Source organism: Aulonocara sp. 'chitande type north' Nkhata Bay, linkage group LG3 (assembly GCF_057382095.1).
Source record: "Aulonocara sp. 'chitande type north' Nkhata Bay isolate Kocher_YH1m ecotype deep benthic linkage group LG3, A_spYH_male_GT1.1, whole genome shotgun sequence".
NCBI lineage: Eukaryota > Metazoa > Chordata > Actinopteri > Cichliformes > Cichlidae > Aulonocara > Aulonocara sp. 'chitande type north' Nkhata Bay.
Window position 1 is genome coordinate 71,359,495 of NC_141346.1, and position 17,049 is coordinate 71,376,543.

General features: G+C 43.3%; 1 protein-coding gene across 10 annotated transcripts in view; it reads right to left on the reverse strand.

Annotated features, from left to right (window-relative positions):
* The window catches only part of LOC147336918 (protein NLRC3-like), a 1,139,417-nt gene that overhangs the window by 162,329 nt on the left and 960,039 nt on the right, over window positions 1–17,049 (reverse strand). For 5 of the 10 annotated variants that reach the window (XM_086287108.1, XM_086287118.1, XM_086287117.1 and 2 more), the window contains exons 1-5: window positions 5,504–5,627; window positions 3,508–3,609; window positions 2,437–2,515; window positions 2,089–2,275; window positions 160–1,960 (exon numbers count right to left, since the gene is read on the reverse strand). The exons of 3 other annotated variants lie outside the window; for them this stretch is intronic. In XM_086287108.1, the coding sequence (XP_086143234.1) occupies window positions 160–1,960; window positions 2,089–2,275; window positions 2,437–2,515; window positions 3,508–3,609; window positions 5,504–5,622 (2,288 nt within the window). In that variant the 5' untranslated portion in view covers window positions 5,623–5,627. Of the gene's footprint in view, window positions 1–159; window positions 1,961–2,088; window positions 2,276–2,436; window positions 2,516–3,507; window positions 3,610–4,833; window positions 4,849–5,503; window positions 5,628–17,049 lie in introns of those variants that run through there. 2 more of the 10 variants (XM_086287114.1, XM_086287121.1) reach the window with 2 other exon arrangements.

Below are 17,049 nucleotides of genomic sequence, written 5' to 3' on the forward strand. Positions count from 1 at the left end.
TGCTGGAGTGAAACATTAAAACTACCATATATTTACCGAGTGACTGATGATCATTTAATTTACTATTTTAAAAAAATGTTACAGTGCTCTTTGAACTCAGCATTTCTGATTTATTTCCCATGATTTTAACAATGAAGCGATGACAACATGTTTACTCACAGAGCTTTGTTGGAGGCTTTGACCACTGGCAGCATTCTCAGAAGAGCCTCCTCTGAAGCAGAGTATTTCTTGAAGTCAAACTCATCCAGATCTTCTTCTGATGACAGTAAGATGAAGGTCAGAGCTGAGCACTGAGCAGGAGACAGTTTACCTGTGGAGAGACTTCCTGAAGTCCTGTATTGTTGGATCTCCTCCACTAGAGAACGATCATTCAGTTCATTCAGACAGTGGATCAGATTGATGCTTTTCTCTGCAGACAGATTCTCACTGAGCTTCTTCTTGATGTACTGGACTGTTTCCTGATTGGTCTGTGAGTTACTTCCTGTCTGTGTCATCAGGGCTCGTAGGAGAGTCTGATTGGTCTGCAGGGAAAGACCCAGGAGGAAGCGGAGGAACAAGTCCAGGTGTCCATTTGGACTCTGTAAGGCCTTGTTCACAGCACTCTGGTGGAGAGATTGAAGTTTTGGTTTGTTAAATAATTTAGATTTCTTGGAGGTTGTTTGTTGTTGTTCCATCAGATTGAGTCCAGAGTTGATGAAGGTCAGATGGACATGAAGAGCAGCCAGAAACTCCTGAACACTCAGATGGATGAAGCAGAACACCTTGTCCTGGTACAGTCCTCTCTCCTCTTTAAAGATCTGTGTGAACACTCCTGAGTACACTGAGGCTGCTCTGATATCGATGCCACACTCTGTCAGGTCTGATTCATAGAAGATCAGGTTTCCTTTCTGCAGCTGATCAAAAGCCAGTTTTCCCAGAGACTCCATCATCTTCCTGCTCTCTGGACTCCAGTGTGGATCTGTCTCAGCTCCTCCATCATACTTGACCTTCTTCACTTTGGCCTGAACCACCAGGAAGTGGATGTACATCTCAGTCAGGGTCTTGGGCAGCTGTCCTCCCTCTCTGGTTTCCAGCACATCCTCCAGAACTGTAGCAGTGATCCAGCAGAAGACTGGGATGTGACACATGATGTGGAGGCTTCGTGATGTCTTGATGTGGGAGATGATCCTGCTGGCCTGCTCCTCATCTCTGAATCTCTTCCTGAAGTACTCCTCCTTCTGTGGGTCAGTGAACCCTCTGACCTCTGTCACCATGCCAACACAGTCAGGAGGGATCTGATTGGCTGCTGCAGGTCGTGTGGTTATCCAGAGGCGAGCAGAGGGAAGCAGTTTCCCCCTGATGAGGTTTATCAGCAGCACATCCACTGAGGTGGACTTTCTAGGGTCAGTTAGGATTGTAGTTTTGTGGAAGTCCAGAGGAAGTCGACACTCATCCAGACCATCAAAGATGAACACAACCTGGAAGTCTTCAAAGCTGCAGATTCCTGCTTCTTTGGTTTCAGTAAAGAAGTGATGAACAAGTCCCACCAAGCTGAACTTTTCCTCTTTCAGCACATTCAGCTCTCTGAAAGTGAATGGAAATATGAACTGGATGTCCTGGTTGGCTTTGTCTTCAGCCCAGTCCAGGCTGTATTTCTGTGTTAAGACTGTTTTCCCAATGCCAGCCACTCCCTTTGTCAGCACTGTTCTGATTGGTTCGTCTCTTCCAGGTGAGGCTTTAAAGATGTCTTCTTGTCTGATGGTTGTTTCTGGTCTGTCTGGTTTCCTGGATGCTGTTTCAATCTGTCTGACCTCATGTTCATCATTGACCTCTGCAGTCCCTCCCTCTGTGATGTAGAGCTCTGTGTAGATCTGATTCAGGAGGGTTGGGTTTCCTGCTTTAGCGATGCCCTCAAACACACACTGGAACTTCTTCTTCAGGGTGGATTTAAGGTTACGATGACAAACTGGAGCTTGAAGTTCTGAATGAGAAGAAAAATAAACACTCAATTCCAAAAAGAACTAATCTTTAAAACATGTTGCTCCATCTTCCATCTCTGGAAAATGTTCATTTATCCAGCAGCTTAAATCATTACAGAAATCCTCTTACGTCTCTGCAGACGGTCAGCCAGCTCCTCCTGCTTCATTCTCCTCAGGAAGTCCACTGTGATCTTCACAAACGCCTCTCTGCTGCTGCTCCTCTGACTCTCAAAGCATTCTGGGTAATCTGGACTCAGAACCTTCTGGATCTTCTTCAGCTCGTTCTTCACAAAAGTGATGATGTTGTCCTCCAGCAGCTGGAACAGAATATTTATGAATGAGCCAATCAGACTGAAATCATGGAGCCAAACATCAGATCCATGTTGGACACACTGACGATCCACTGGTCTACAAAGAGCAGCATGGAGATGACTGTGAACAGAACAGATGTAACAGTAGTTGTTGTACATGTACAGACCATAAATATGGAGTCCAGCTGTGTTTGATGCTGCTGGGCAGACTGACCACTGGGAACCTCTGAGCTCTGCTGCTCCACTCTGTGGAGGAACCATGAAGGATTAGATCAACACAGGATAAAGATCCAGGAGTTTCTGCTCAAATAACTTCATCTGAATCAAGTCTGTCAAGTTTTAAACTCTCAGATTGTGAACATATCAGTAATTTTCAGTCTGTTTTCATGGACGTCCTTTCAGTGGTGATGTCAGGGATGATTTTGAAGAAGCTCATCAAACTGAACCATCAGCAGATCACTGCTCCAAAACCAGAACATGATCCGAGTCTCCCTCCACCACCAGAACACCAGCTTTACTAACGTGGTAGATCAGTGTAGTACAGATCAATAACTGATGAGTCATTTGATCAAAATCACTGAGTGCTTCACGTCTGACCCTCTGATGCTTCTGTAGACATTTTGCATATTTAATGAATGTCTGACAGTTTTACATTCATTCTATGAACACAGTGGAAATGTTGTGTTATAGTCTCCATGTTGTTTCCAGCATCATAAATTCTTAAGTTCAGAAAATTAGATTCTTTCTTCACAGCTGAAAAACAACAACATTTATTCTCTATTGAAATCTGCATCGTCCACTCCAAAGGTCACAATCTGAAGGTAACATCTGGTTTTGTTCCCTGTGGTTAACTCTGAGCATCAGTATGGTGGGATTTATCCACTACATCCACACCACTGTGGTTCAGTGTTGTCCTGATGGAGTAACAGCAGCCAGTATGATCCAGGCTTTAGCTGCTGGGTCTCTGTGTGACCTCTCAGACTGTTTAACAGATCAGACACAAAGAGAATCAGAGCAGCTCTGTTCTTTAAAGACAAACATGAACCCACTCAGGTCACACTTTCCCCACAGATATGAGCATCACTGTCCTCAAACAGCAAATGACCAAGTCGAACATTTGGATCTTTTCTCTTTCATTGTTTTCTTTTTAATGAATCTTTGTAACAATCTGAGGATGTTTCAGGTCATATTTATCCAGGAAACACAAACATGTAAAGGAGTCATCACAGCTCTCTGACCTCGTTGCTCCAGGTTCACCACTGAAGTGTGGAGGTCGACCTTTGGACCAGTCGCTCCTCACAGACGGACAGCTGGACCCTGCAGACTGTGACCTCTGACCTCTGCAGACACAAACATGATTAAGATAAGATAAGATAGAACTTTATTAATCCCTCGGGTGGGTTCCTCTGGGAAATTCGATTTCCAAAAAAGCACAGCACCGACAGAAGTTACAGAGTTATACACACACACACATATATAAATACAGAGACAATATAAATAAAATATACGAAGGGGATAAATAGAATAAATAGGAATAAAAATAAAAATACAAGTGAATTGCACATTTCAAGTATTGAGTCTATTGCACCGTTGACTATTTACAAAAGTATTGCACAAAAGGTATTGCACAGTGAGGTGCAGAGGCACTACAGCTTAGTTGTTCCCCCCTCCTTTGTCCTCCTGTTTCCCCTCCCTCTCCCCTCCAGAGAGGAGTTAAACAGTCTGATGGCGTGTGGGACAAAGGAGTTTTTAAGTCTGTTAGTTCTTGTCTTTGGGAGAAGCAACCTGTCACTGAACAGACTCTTCTGGTTGTTAATGGCCGTGTGCAGAGGATGCCTGGCATTGTCCATAATGTCCATCAGTTTCTTTAATGTCCTTTTCTCTGCCACTGTCACCAGAGTGTCCAGCTTCATGCCGACCACAGAGCTAGCCCTCCTGATCAGTTTCTCCAGCCTGGATGAGTCCTTCTTTGCTGTGCTGCTCCCCCAGCACACCACAGCATAGAAAAGTACTCCAGCAACCACTGACTGGTAAAACATCCTCAGGAGCTTCCTGCAGATGTTAAAAGACCTCAGCCTCCTGAGGAAGTACAGTCGGCTTTGGGCTTTTTTATACAGGTGCTCTGTGTTGCATGACCAGTCCAGTTTATTGTCCACCCACAGCCCGAGGTACTTGTACTTGTTGACCACCTCCACCTCCTCTATCTGAACCGGCAGTGGACCTGCTCTAGACCTCCCGAAGTCCACAACCAGTTCCTTAGTCTTTGAGGTGTTGAGTTGCAGGTGGTTTGTGTGACTCCATGCGACAAAGTTCCTCACCAGACTTCTGTACTCCTCTTCCTGATCATCCCAGATACACCCCATGATGGCTGTGTCGTCTGCAAACTTCTGAATGTGGCATAATTCAGAGTTGTAGCAGAAGTCAGAGGTGTACAGGGTGAAGAGAAGAGGGGACAGCACAGTTCCCTGTGGTGCTCCTGTGCTGCTGACCACTGTGTCAGACGTGATGTCCTTCAGCCTGACGTACTGTGGTCTGTCGGTGAGGTAGTCGGAGATCCAAGCCACCAGGCAGGGGTCCACCTCCATCCTGTTCAGTTTTTCTTGAAGCATACAGGGCCGGATGGTATTAAAGGCACTGGAAAAGTCAAGAAACAGGATCCTGACCGTGCCTTTTCCCCCATCCAGGTGTGAGTGGGCTCTGTGTAGGAGGTACAGGATGGCATCCTCCACTCCGACACCCGCCTTGTATGCAAACTGTAGTGGGTCCTGGGCATGTTGTACCTGTGGTCGGAGGAGGTTGAGGAAGAGCCGCTCTAGAGTCTTCATAAGATGTGACGTCAGTGCCACCGGTCGGAAGTCATTCAGCTCATTGGGCCGGTTCTTTTTGGGGACTGGGACGATGCAGGATGTCTTCCATAGGGCGGGCACTCTCCCCAGTCGCAGACTGAGGTTGAAGACTCGTTGTAGCGGCTCCCCAAGTTCAGCAGCACACGCCTGATTGAAGCAGCTGTGATCACACAGACTGCAGATAATGCAGCTGTTTCCTGTCAGTAACATCCTCTTAGATTAGAGTTCAGCTTTTTACAGGAAAACTGGACAAAACTGATTTTTGTTACAAACTCATTTTCATTTCCTCTCAGCTCACAAACACAGTCAGACAATCAACCAGAGTCAACACTGATTATAATGTCAGTGCAGAATTATTTCTGTTACTCAGTGAGTTCAGCTCTCTGACCTCGTTGCTCCAGGTTCACCACTGAAGGCTGGAGGGTGACCTTTGGACTCGTCACTCCTCACAGACGGACAGCTGGACCCTGCAGACTCTGCTCTGTCCTCCTCTTCCTCCATCATCATCTTCAGTCAGTCTGAGAGGTAAACCACAAACACTCAGTGAGTTCACATTAACAGGAGGAACTGAGTTACAGTCGCTGACCTCTGACCTGTCATGTGACCATGAAACCAGGTCAATATATCTGTAGGTTCAGTCATCCAGGTCATGTGATCTAAGGAGCTTGGAGAGAAAAGAGACGTCTTTAAGTTTCTGGAAGACGTTTCATCTGAGAAGCTTCTTCAGCTCTAAAACCAAACGGTGGAGAGTCCCAGATATTTAAACCTGAGAGGGAAAGAAAGCATGTCGCTGACCCACCACTGATGTTATTTCAAGGAGGAAACTGAGAGCCTTTGCACCAGGAGCACAAACATCAGCTCCAGCAATGATCCACTGATGTGTTTTTATTCCATGTATGAATGTTGTTATTGACAGAGATGACGTTTGTGTGTCAGTGATGCAGTGACTGTTGTTGTTACCTGTACAGGCTGGTTAGACTCTATGAAACAGATCATACAGATCTCTGCATGTTAGAAGAGACTATTAAAGGTCATGAATGAGACAAAGGCAGGGAGGCGTCCTTTACAGCTAAACAGCAGAGTGAGAGAACAGCCAGCACCTCTACATTTATCACATTATACAGCACATGTATGATACTGACAGGGATGAGAAGAATTTAGTGATTCTGATCCCATCATTGATATTACTTATTGATTCTCAGTAGCTCTGCTCTGACAGTCACCACCATCACTGAGCAGCATATCAAAGACATTTGTGCACATTAACTGCATGTTGTGGCTCAAATGTTTGTGCATGTTGGAGGCATTTCCTCTTTGTTGTGATCAGTGTTGGTCATTACTCAAAACAGTCATTATTACACATATTACACAGAACACTTTGATTAAAAGTAATGGAGTACGTTACTTCATTACTCCTCATAACATTACTTTGATGTTAAAATGAACAAATGAGCATGTAACAACATAAAGCTGAGGTACAGCCCCACACACCAACACAGATCCTGATGAGGTCACGTGATGTTTCTCTGAGTGTTTATGAACACAAATCAAAGATGAAACAGCACAAAGACACTTCAAAGTGATTCTACTGTAGAAACATGAACAGGTAGAAACCTGCAGCCTGACTGCTCATCACTTTGTTACCTGTTCAAGTTCAGCAGCAGCAGCTCACTTTATCAATGTGAAAACAAAAATGTCAAAAACCATTGCTATTCTCTATAAAACAAAGCATGTCCTGAACAAAAAATCATTATACACACTTTATTGTACTCTGTTGCTTCCATATATGACTTACTGTCTGGAGATATGGGGTAATGCATATAAAACGAACACTCTTCCTATTTTCAAGTTACAAAAAAGAGCTATAAGAATTATAAACCAATCAAACTATATAGAACCAACTAACATTTTGTTTATTAATCTGAATACCCTGAAATTTTATGATTTAGTTGAATATAAAATGGCACAGATAATGTATAAAGCACAAAATAACTTGCTTTGCCCCAGTACTCAGAAGCTGTTCAAAGTCAGAGAGAGTCAATATGACTTAAGGGGAAGAGATTTCTTTAAAAAAAACAAGATAAGGACAAATATAAAGCAGAGATGTGTTTCTGTTAGAGGAGGTAACCTGTGGAATAGTTCTGACAGGGATTTAAAAAGGTGGAGTTCATTTTCCTTGTTTAAAAACATGTTTAAAAATAGAGTATTAGAAAAATATATAAATCAAGAATGAAAAGAGCAAAAAAAAAAAAACAACCTCTTGATTCTTTTGCTTTGATGTAGTTACTTATCTAAGGTGGAAAGTTTTTTTTTCTTGTTTGTTTGTTTGGTTTTTGCTTTGTTTTCTTATTTGCTTCAGGCCCTGTGTACAGGAGCTGCATGCAAAAAGATATTTTGTGAAAAGGGTTGGCGTAATAAGCAAATGCTTCAGCCAATACCTTTTGATTAGCCTTGTTTCATGCTTACTTGCTTTATGGTCGATTTTTGTTCTGTTTTCACTGAGATATTTGAATGCTAATCAATAAAATCAAAATCAAATCACAGTGCTGGTCTGGGGTCAGTGTTTACTCAGCTTTAACCTCACTCTGGGTTCTTGGCTAGCTTAGTGTTAGCTTAGTGTGTGCTAGCTCAGCGTCAGAGCTCTGCAGGTGTCTTGTGTGTAAATATTAATCACAGTGACAGTAAAGGAGGTAAAGGGCTGTGACGTCATCACGTACGCTGCGTCCTCTGTGGGCTCTGAGTGAACTCAAAGTACAAACTACAAGTACACAAACACGAACGTAGCTCAGAGTGGCGGACACACTCGGCCTCGTTGGTCCAGCTGTGAGTCCGTTACCGTGAACTATGGAGCGGCAGATTTGTGCTGAACTAAGCTGCACACAGCTGATGTTAGCCAGGAAACATTACACACTGACTTTAATGGAGAGACCGGAAATACAAACACACACAGTTTGTTGTGTGAAGAAATCAAACACGAGCTGAACAAACAGTAAAGTTCCTAAAGACAAACTGTTAAAGGAGGAAACAAAGCAAACTTACAGTTTCTTCACACACCAACAACAAGCTCCACTCCACACCTGGACACTAAACACGGACACACAGGTGAGCTGCTTCCTGGAAGGAGGCGGGACTCCACCTGAAACTCAGCACAGGTGGGAGGGGCTCAGCTCTGTGTGTGCTGATGTGTTAACTTTAAAAATATGCCGTCTGACTGCTCAGACTGAGTCAGAGTAAAGTTCACATGCTGACGTGTGGAGACATGAAACCTTGTTGTAGCTGCAGGTGTGAACACACTGATCCCAGATCAGCTCTGCTGTATTTGTAACATGAACATTTCTGCTGCAAAGCTTCAAATGTTCAGCATGTTTCTCTGTTTCCAGTCTATAGATCCAGTCACACTTTCTACCTTCACCTGTGCAGTAAAGACTGAGAGCAGAGCTGAAAGCAAGCGTCCAATCAGGGAGCAGCATCAACACCTGAGCTTCATTCAGACTCTGTTATTGAAGATGTTGTTGGTACAAAGTTCATCTGCTGCTCACATGAATCCATGAAAGATTTATTTCACTGAATGTTTCTTCAAAGCTCATTTCAACCTGTTGAAGTCATGAATGAAAGTGCAGACTGAGAGTGGATCACATGATGTTTGAGGTGTGTCATGTGACATGTTCAGTATTGTCACACATGTCTAGATTGTCCCTGATATCATAACTGCTCAAACACTGATGATTATATTTGAAGAATTATTCCTGATGGCAGCAAAGTTTGAATGGAGCTCTCTGTCTGTGCTGATTTGTCGCCCTCTGGAGGTCAAAGCACAAACTGCATGATGTCACTGTAACCACCACAGAGACAGGAAGTGTTTTTATGACTGAAACACTGAAATGATGCTAACGGCTGTCGTTAGGCTCACTGACAGCAGTGCTGATGTGTTCATGTCAAACACTGGCTCAGGTCAGACTCCTTCATCCTTCTCCAGCGTGAGGCCGCCCTCAGACCCACAGGAGCTCTGACCTTTGACCTCCTGACCCTAACCATTTTAGTCTTGTTGCATCTGCAAATCCATCCAAACTGTAGCCGAGCAAAAGAAGCTGGAAGTTGTTCTATGAATGATGTTGTTGAAGGAGCTTGGAAAGAAAAGCGTCTGGACTTCTTTAAGTTGCTTGAAGAGGGACATGGACATCTTAACGCCCACTCACATCCTGGGACATTTGATCACAGGAAATCACATGATAGCGTGGGGCTAGATCTCACAATGGGTTCACCCAAGACCTTGGCTGATTGAGACCCACACCCGTTCTCACACCGTGGCTCGTGTGATTAGGTAGAGGATCAACAGGGGCTCCGTGTCCCTGAATTTAAACTGAATCTAAACACACCGTGCACAATGCCAAGTTAGATAATGGTTAAAAGAACAAGATAAGAATAAATAAAAAGATAAAATAAGGATAAAAAATAACTTAAAAAAATAAAATAAAAAGATAAATAACTGCAAATAAGTACAAATAAGTAACTGAAGACACGTGTGGTCTGCAGATGTCGATGTACATGGATGTACATGGAGTTTAATGTGCAAAATGAACTTAGTGTGCAAAGTGACCTGATGTGCAAACTGCAGTTTGAGGTCGGTCAGCTGTTCAGGAGTCTGATAGCAGTGGGGAAGATGGAGTTGTTGAGTCTGGATGTTCTACATTTCACACTTCTGAACCTTCGTCTCGAGGGCAGAGGTGTGTCTCTCCTCTGGACTCTGTGATGGTAGCTGCTCTGCAGAGAGGGCAGCGGGGTCCTGATGATCTTCTCCACAGTTGTTATCACTCTCTGCAGGCGTTTGCGGTTTGCAGTAGTGCTGCCGTACCATGCAGTGATGCAGCTGTCAGGCTGCTCTCCACAGTGCAGCTGTAGAACCTGCTGAGGATCTTGGCCAACATACCAAATTTCCTCAGCCTCCTCAGGAAATACAGCAGCTGCTGAGCCTTCTTGACCAGCTGTGTGAGTTTGAGTCCCTCACTGACTCAAACTCCTTCAGTGACACTTGCAGCCTTGCAGATTAGTTTGCTGATCCTGATGCATCTCTGGAGCTGATGCTGTCCCCCAGCAGACAACAACAACATAGATGCTCTCACTAGTCCACTTTACCCTCTAATCACATCTCTGACATCTGCAGGTTGCTCCATAGAGACTCTTGTGCAATGCCAGGTGTTTGTGTTTGTCTGTAGGTACACATTAGATATGACCATAGACGCACACACAAGTGAACACAGCAGCACAGATGGTTTCCACCTGCTTCCCTCTTTCTTCACACAACTGTGAGGATGATGAAGAGGTTTCAGGACGAGGTGGTCAGCAAGCACAGGATAAAGCAGGGCCATGAAACTCTCTGGTGCAGCAGATGTTTAATCAGACTCAGCTTTAGGCTTCTTTTCCCACCTGGCAGCAAAGTAACAGCTTCACTAATGTGAACAGTCACAATGTTAAACGTTTCTATATCTTCATATATTTTTATCTGTTGATGCTGCAGAATAAAGTCTGTTAACAGAGTGCAGGATGTGTAGAGCAGGTCCAGCTCTCCCTTTACTGTGTCCGCTTTCATCAGCCCCTGTGAAGTGACACAGAGTGCATGTGTGTCTGTCAGCTGTTGTTTGTTGTGAAGGATGGAACAAATGAACACACACTTTTAGAGAAATCTGAAAAAGCAACACGTGCTTGGGCTCCTTCTGTGCTCGTCTTCATTAATGCTGATCTTTCTTTCCTGTTTGTTCTTTGGCACAAGCTTCAGTCTTTTCTCCCAGGGCTCCTTCACACTTAGAAACACACCTACATTCATTTATACACAAACATCATGAAACAAAGGCTTTGTAAAAGAGGACATGAGATCCTCTCTGAACAGCACATTCATATCAAACACAGGACTGAACAGGATATACTGAGTCTGTGCTGTTTTCATTGTTACTTGCTGAGTATTTTTCCAGTGTTTGAAATGTGACTCAAGTCTGATTCTTCTACTGTGTGTGAACTCTAAGCAGCTGCATTAAACAGCTGCTTTTCAAACCAGGCTCAATCCTATGACTCTGTGAATGTAAACTTTTGTCACCTGCATGAATAACAATCCTTGATCTAGTCAGGACTGCAGTGCTCCTGTGATCCCAGCTTATAGATGGAGGCTAGCATGAGAGGCTCAGCAGCTAAAGCAGCACACCTGGGTCTCCCAGCCTATTAAAAGCAGCCCTTTGCTTCACCTGCTTCACTAAACATTATTATTATTATTTAAGCAGAGTGGTGTGATTGATGTAGGCATTGCTGTGTGACAGGAGGACTTTTCTTGAAACAGCTCGTGTGACGTGAGCTGACGTAAAAACAGTGATGTTAGCTTGATTCTCTTGGCTAAAACTATTTTAAAAAGAGGGTCAATCATGCAAATCTGCCAATAGAAGCCAAAGTTACAGCCCCTCAGAGTTTAAAGAGAAAAGGCCCATTTCCAACACTCGGTTGTGCAAAGGGAAACAGGCCCACAGTGCCTGAGTGTGTGGGTAATTCTTCAAATAATATTCAAAAGCAAACATTTTTAAGCATGTAAATAAAATTCAATCATTTCTGCTCTTCAATACCTAAGAAATGAAAACTGGCAGATGGTCCCAAAATGTGAAACGCCTGGCTATCTGTGCATTTAGTGCTGCAAGTTTTCACTGTTTACCTTCAGAAGCATAAATCTCTGCACAGATAATGTTCATATGTGGATTCCTGGTTTCTGCAGTTAATTGTGACCCAAAGCGTATTTTTAAAGTGGTTCCAGGCAATAAAGCCTAAAAATAAATACATCTACTTCCTTTTTCTGTGTTCCAGCCTCAGTGACTCTGACACAGTGCTGTAATATTTACACCTCTGATGAAAGCAGAGTTTGTAGTTGCAGAGAAATACTCGACTCATTTTGGGCATTTACGAGCAGGAACCTCAGAAAGCCCCTCGCTGCTTCACTGGTTAAGAAGCAAAGCAAACATTAGTTCACAGTGATGTTAATTAAGGCCCAAAGTTTAGGAACGAACGTCAGCACTTCACTAATGAATGTAATGCTGATTCATGTGCTTGTTTTGTAATGTGCATGTTGTGCGTTGCTATTTCCCATATTCTTTGGCACTGATAGATGAAGAGTCTCAGGCAGGACCGAGGCTGCCAGCTGCTGACAGTGAGCAGGGAGAGAGCAGCAGAAGCTGGGCAAGAGCAGGGCACCTTCAGCCCCCTTCATCAGTCAGAAATCATTTGGGTGTCTGTGTGAAATGTCTGATTTTTAAAATCTTTTTGTAGACATATTTATTAAATGTTTAACAATTATATAGAAGAAAGACAATGTAAAGAACAAAACATGACAAAACAAAAATGAGTTGAAGTTATGAACTGTTTCTGAGAGACAAATAACACCAGGATCCTTTTTGTGTAGCTGACAGCTGGTAACTGTGCAGGGGCGGGTCTAGCAAAGTGTTGCCAGGGGGGCAGGTAGGGCATTAACAGGGAGAGGGGGGCACAAAGACATACTTTTCTTTCTTGTTCTCATTTAAAATGTCTCACTTTTAATAAATAATTATCTGAATCTTACAACAAACGTTTCCATCTGATGTAAAATGTATAGAAATCCATTATTGTACATAGTCATTTTTTAGGGTCCCATCATAATTTCTTCAGAAGTAAGTACTGCATATGATGCCAGTGTTTCCCACATTTTCTAGATTCTGCACCAGTACTGTGTGTAAAATGCATCAAAAAGTCCGTTTGATTCTTTCTCAGCTGTCTTTCTGTCTCCTTTCACTTTTTAAAGGTTGCCATGTTAGAAAACATATTTTGCCCTGCCGTGCTGTTTATTGATGTGGCAAATGAAAGGTTTATGAAAACATATCTAAATCTGTCATCAGTAATCAGCAATGATCATGTCTCACCTCTAGTCTCTGTCTTAATGTCAGGTTTCCACCGTGTGTTGTAGATGTTCAGGAGGTTAACTCGACCAACAGTCTACTTCCTGTTTAGAATACCAGGACAGGGAGGATGGTGCAGGTTTAAGTTTATTAGACTGATGCATGTATACCAACAAGACAGCGTCCATCACTGTGACAACAGCGTTTGTTTTCATTCAAAGGCTTTATGGTTTTTCCTTTAATACCTGGGGGGCCGGTCTCCAGTCAAAATGCCCGGGACCATTTTTTGTCCCAGTCCAGCCCTGGTGTCAGATCTGCATGCAGTGTCAATGAGACGATCAACAACAGATCAGACAAAACACTCAGGCGGACACTCCTCTGTAGAAGGAAACATGGAAAGTGTGAGGTAATCAGTGCACAACATCACTTTGTATTTCAGGCTGTTTTTATATAGAACTTCAGCACCAATGTAAAAGTTCTGGTTTTAGGAAGATGAAGAACATTTTCAGGAAGGATGCCGTCTGCAAGCAGAGCTGCTTGAACCTCAGCGCTGAGGTCCAGACTACTTCCTGTGAAGCCACGTGATGTAAATCTGCTGCTGTAACTTCACAGTTTACTGAAGCTCAATGCAACGTTACCATATAATCTGTTTTCAACAAAGGTTTCACTCCGTCCGGTGTTGATGGAATGATTCAGGCCGTACTCGTCAGGCTTCCCATCGACCACACGCATTTCAGTCACAAACCCGTGACTGACAACAAGGGAAACAGCAGAAGAAAAGATGTGAAAAATACTGGATGATGATGATGGAGGATTAACCGCGGTGGCTAAACTGTTTCCTGTCTTTGTGGGCGTACTCACAGGGAAGTTTCCAGGCACGTCAGTCTTGGTGGCTAAAGTCTCCATTTTCCAACATGTATCGCTACAGGTGCAAAGACACAACATTAATCATCAGTGTAAATATTTTAATGCTGTCCAAACGGTGTTTGCTTTGTCTGTCCTCTCGCGCTCACAGAGGAAACGAGGACGCCACCTTCAACCCATCTTCAGTTGGCTCAACCATGGCCGGACTTCCTGTTGGCTTTGTGACAGCAAACCACTTGAAATGAGAGCAAACTGCAGTCAAGCACCACTTACAGCAACCTGTGGACACGCAAATGGAAAGCACTGAGAATCATACAGAAGCATAAGAGCTGTTTATTGTAACACGTGTGTGTGTGTGTGTGTGTGTGTGTGTGTGTGTGTGTGTGTGTGTGTGTGTGTGTGTGTGTGTGTGTGTGTGCACATTAATAACACACTGATGTATGTTAGTTTGATTTATGCTATATCTGAGAAAACAACTGCAGAATTTTACATCAAAGTTTCCAAAGCTGATGTTTTGTTGTTCACTCTGTTTTATATTCATATAGTTTGTTGTTTTTAAGTCAGTGGACAAAATAAATATTATCACACAAAATCCAGGGTGAAACATAACCAAATAACCTAAATGGTGAAGTCATTATAGAAGTACATGTTGCAAAGGTCGGCCTCCTGTATAGACTGCTAAACTGTCTGGGGGGCCCTGCCTGTCCTCGTTGGATAAGCTCCACCCCTTTTCCATAAGACGGAGACATTTGTATGAAAATAGATGGGCAGTAAAATAAAAAATAAAAAATATTATGGATGACTCTGTAAATCAAAGTCGGCCTGAGGCAGAAGCAGAAACCATGAGGAGCACAGCACCACTCCCAGAAGGGCACGAAGTGAAGCCATAGCTGCTGAAGAGTGAAGACGTGATGATGGAGGAGATCACAGATGAAGATCTGCTGCCTGCTGACTCTTTATATAGAAGAGTGAGACTATCTCCCCACCAACAGCTGCACTTATACAAACCCCAGGTGCTGGGATGGCTTTGAACATGTGACATTTTCTGCAAACACACGGACAGTTTCATAACCACAAAGATTATTCCTGCAGCGGCAGAATCGTATCCACTGTGTGAGAGGTGAACGTCAGACAGTTCTTAGAAAATGTAGTTTCTCTTTAAGCTTTTAACGTCTCTTTTACCCCCATTTGTCTAAAACTACTTGACAGCCCTTCATGTCAGAGGTTTATTACCTGTGCAGGATGGAGCACATGGTCTCAGTCAGGCTGGACACGATCACTCCTACAGGAAGTAAATGTGATTTTATTTCACCTGTGAAATGATGAAAAACAGCAGAATAGCTCACGCTAACAAACGGGTGTTGAAATGTTTCATTTTCTGCTGTTTCACAGGTCAAAAAGGGCGTCGAAGCAAACTGAAGCTGAGCTGCTGCTGCTGTTGTAGTGCAGCATCTGCTGTGTGCTTCATCAGAGAACCTTCTGTACACAGCAGACAGAGGCTGCTGCCACTGAAGTCCATCTGCTAGAGAGCTTTAAACACTGGTTATTGAAGTGGCTTTGATGATACTGATACACAGTCTTTGCTGCTGTCACAGGACAGGGATCCACCAGGGAGTAGTTGTCAGGATAAAGAGCCTTCGCTTCTCTAAATATAAACTGGATACTTGTAGGAAACTTTGGGAAGCAGCATTTTTCCTCATATCGTCTAAACTGAAGTTAGCTCAGGTGCTTCTTCCATACTTGCTCTGCAGAAAGCCAAAGAGTTTGGAGCTCTGCAAACATTTGCAGCACAGCTGGATGTTTGTAACTTTGCTCACCTCTGTATCATCCCTCAGATTCTTTCTGCACAGCTTTGAAACCATGACAGCACGAGTGATGCTGAGGAGACGTCCAGTTTAAACAGACCTTTATTCCTGGAACACAAACACATGAAGTGATGCTGCTAAAGAAGAACATTTAATCGCACTAATGAATCAAGCATCTGTTTGTCTGTCAGTCTGTCAACAGTTCCTCTGATCGACTTCAGACTTGGTGGGTATTTTGTTTTTGCAGCGGTCAAAGTCGATCAGCGTGTTGCTTTGTCTGCTGTAAATCTGCCTGTACAAAGGGAAACATGCATGTTTTAGATGCAAACTCACAACATGGCTGCATTTTTGTGATTATGTGTATTTTATATTGATTTATTCTATTATGTTTTGTATATGAATCTTTACAAGTGTGTCGATACAAAGGCTTGATTAAAACAAAGGTCTCAGCTGTGCTGTTAGGGATGCTCTCATATTTGTTTCAAATGTAATAAATCAAAGGATTTCAGGCTTTTCATCCTTTTATTTGTTTGGTTCTAACAGCAGCTGGATAAAAACATGCAGGTGATGAATATAATTGTGTGATATTATGAGCATTGTGAATAAAGAAAGAGCAGAGATAGTAAAAAGGAAACAGGTGATGGACGTGAGATTTTCAGAACAAAAGCTCCTCAGTGAGACGATCACCTGGACACAAGGTCAGGCAGCTGGGACTCATCTAGAGAGCAAAATGGAAAAGTGATCTGTGCAGAACATCACTGTTGATTGCAGTTATTTACATCAGACTTCTTCTCTGAGATAAGAGCACCATTTGTGGGAAAGATGACAGTATTTCCAGGCTGGATGCTGTTTGCAGGGAGAACTGAATGAAAGTCTCCTGCACCTCAGCGCTGAGGTCCACACCTGTGAACACAGATGAGGTCAATCTGCTGCAGCACGTAGAGCTTTACTGATCAGCAGGTTCAAAGGATTCAGCAGAGCGTAGAGTCAGAGCTAAATGCCACATCACCATAGAGTTTGTTAACAACAGCTTTCTTTGCCCTTTGTCTCGATGGACTGAATCAGGGATACTCGTCATACTTCACCTCAACCACGTCACTGAGAGACCCCAGCCTGACACAGCAGCAGAGATGATGAAAGCAGAAACAGCAAACAGATGCTTCAGTTGTGTTTCTCTCTGTGTGTGCGCTCACGCCCACTTGTGTGTGTGAACTTTCCACGTACCTCAGCTTGTTTCTCCAACATGAGCCATCAGGGCTGAAAAACATCACTAACACATGAATTCTTTCTCTTTTTGTTATCACCTGTGATCATGTGTCTCATGTTTCTGTCATTCACCAGTTCTTGTATAGTTACGTGTAACTAGA